Here is a 674-nt window from a genome sequence, read left to right on the forward strand (position 1 = left end):
CACACACACACACACACACACACACCCCAAATTGCAAATATCCTCCAGCAATGAATAGAAAGTTGTTTTTCCAGATCTTTTCTCTCTACCTCCCTGGACTGACCTCATGATCTCCTTCCTTGTGAAAAACGTGCAGTCCTGTGGAGAGAGGTGTTGTCTTAACCCAAACCCTGCCTCTGGGGCCTCCTCCCACGGCCTCCTCCCTCCACCCCACACTCACACAGATGGCCCAATGCTGCCACACACAGAGCCGAACCAGGAACCCAGGCAGACGGTACACCTAGATGAAGGGATTCTGTTCCCACTTCCCAGACCACGGAACCAAAGCTGTCAAACCCACTGAGGACTCCTCCTGTCCCCTCTACCTGATACGCTTCCAGCTGCTCATGGGTGAAGACTGTCTGCTTGTTGCCCATGGTGTGAACCACAGCCTAGACTTGGGGACGCACCCCGAAGGCTCCCAGCTTCCTCGGGGCCACACGGGTTGCCAGGCTGTTGTGTACCAGTGTCTGGGCAAATCTCCCTGCCCTGGCTGTCACCCGCCCACCCACGCCGTCACCCCCTGCTTGGTGAGACTCAAATTACAGCCAGGCTCTCTGGACAACAGCCTGAATGTGTCCATGGGTGAGGATAAGGGCTGTGGGACATCACAGAGAAGCCCTCAGTGGGGAGGC

The 674-nt window shown here is 56.5% G+C and overlaps 1 protein-coding gene across 2 annotated transcripts in view; it reads right to left on the reverse strand.

Annotated features, from left to right (window-relative positions):
- Positions 1–466, reverse strand: part of CIB3 (calcium and integrin binding family member 3) — a 19,736-nt gene extending 19,270 nt beyond the window's left edge. The window contains exons 1-2 of one of the 2 annotated variants that reach the window (XM_011953256.1): positions 366–466; positions 104–138 (exon numbers count right to left, since the gene is read on the reverse strand). In XM_011953256.1, coding sequence (XP_011808646.1) covers positions 104–138; positions 366–416 — 86 coding nt within the window. In that variant the 5' untranslated portion in view covers positions 417–466. The remainder of the gene's footprint in view (positions 1–103; positions 139–365) is intronic. The other variant, XM_011953257.1, reaches the window with a different exon arrangement.
- Positions 467–674: the final 208 nt, after the last annotated feature.

The sequence above is a fragment of the Colobus angolensis genome, unplaced genomic scaffold, assembly GCF_000951035.1.
Source record: "Colobus angolensis palliatus isolate OR3802 unplaced genomic scaffold, Cang.pa_1.0 Scaffold36, whole genome shotgun sequence".
NCBI classification, from domain to species: Eukaryota; Metazoa; Chordata; class Mammalia; order Primates; family Cercopithecidae; genus Colobus; species Colobus angolensis.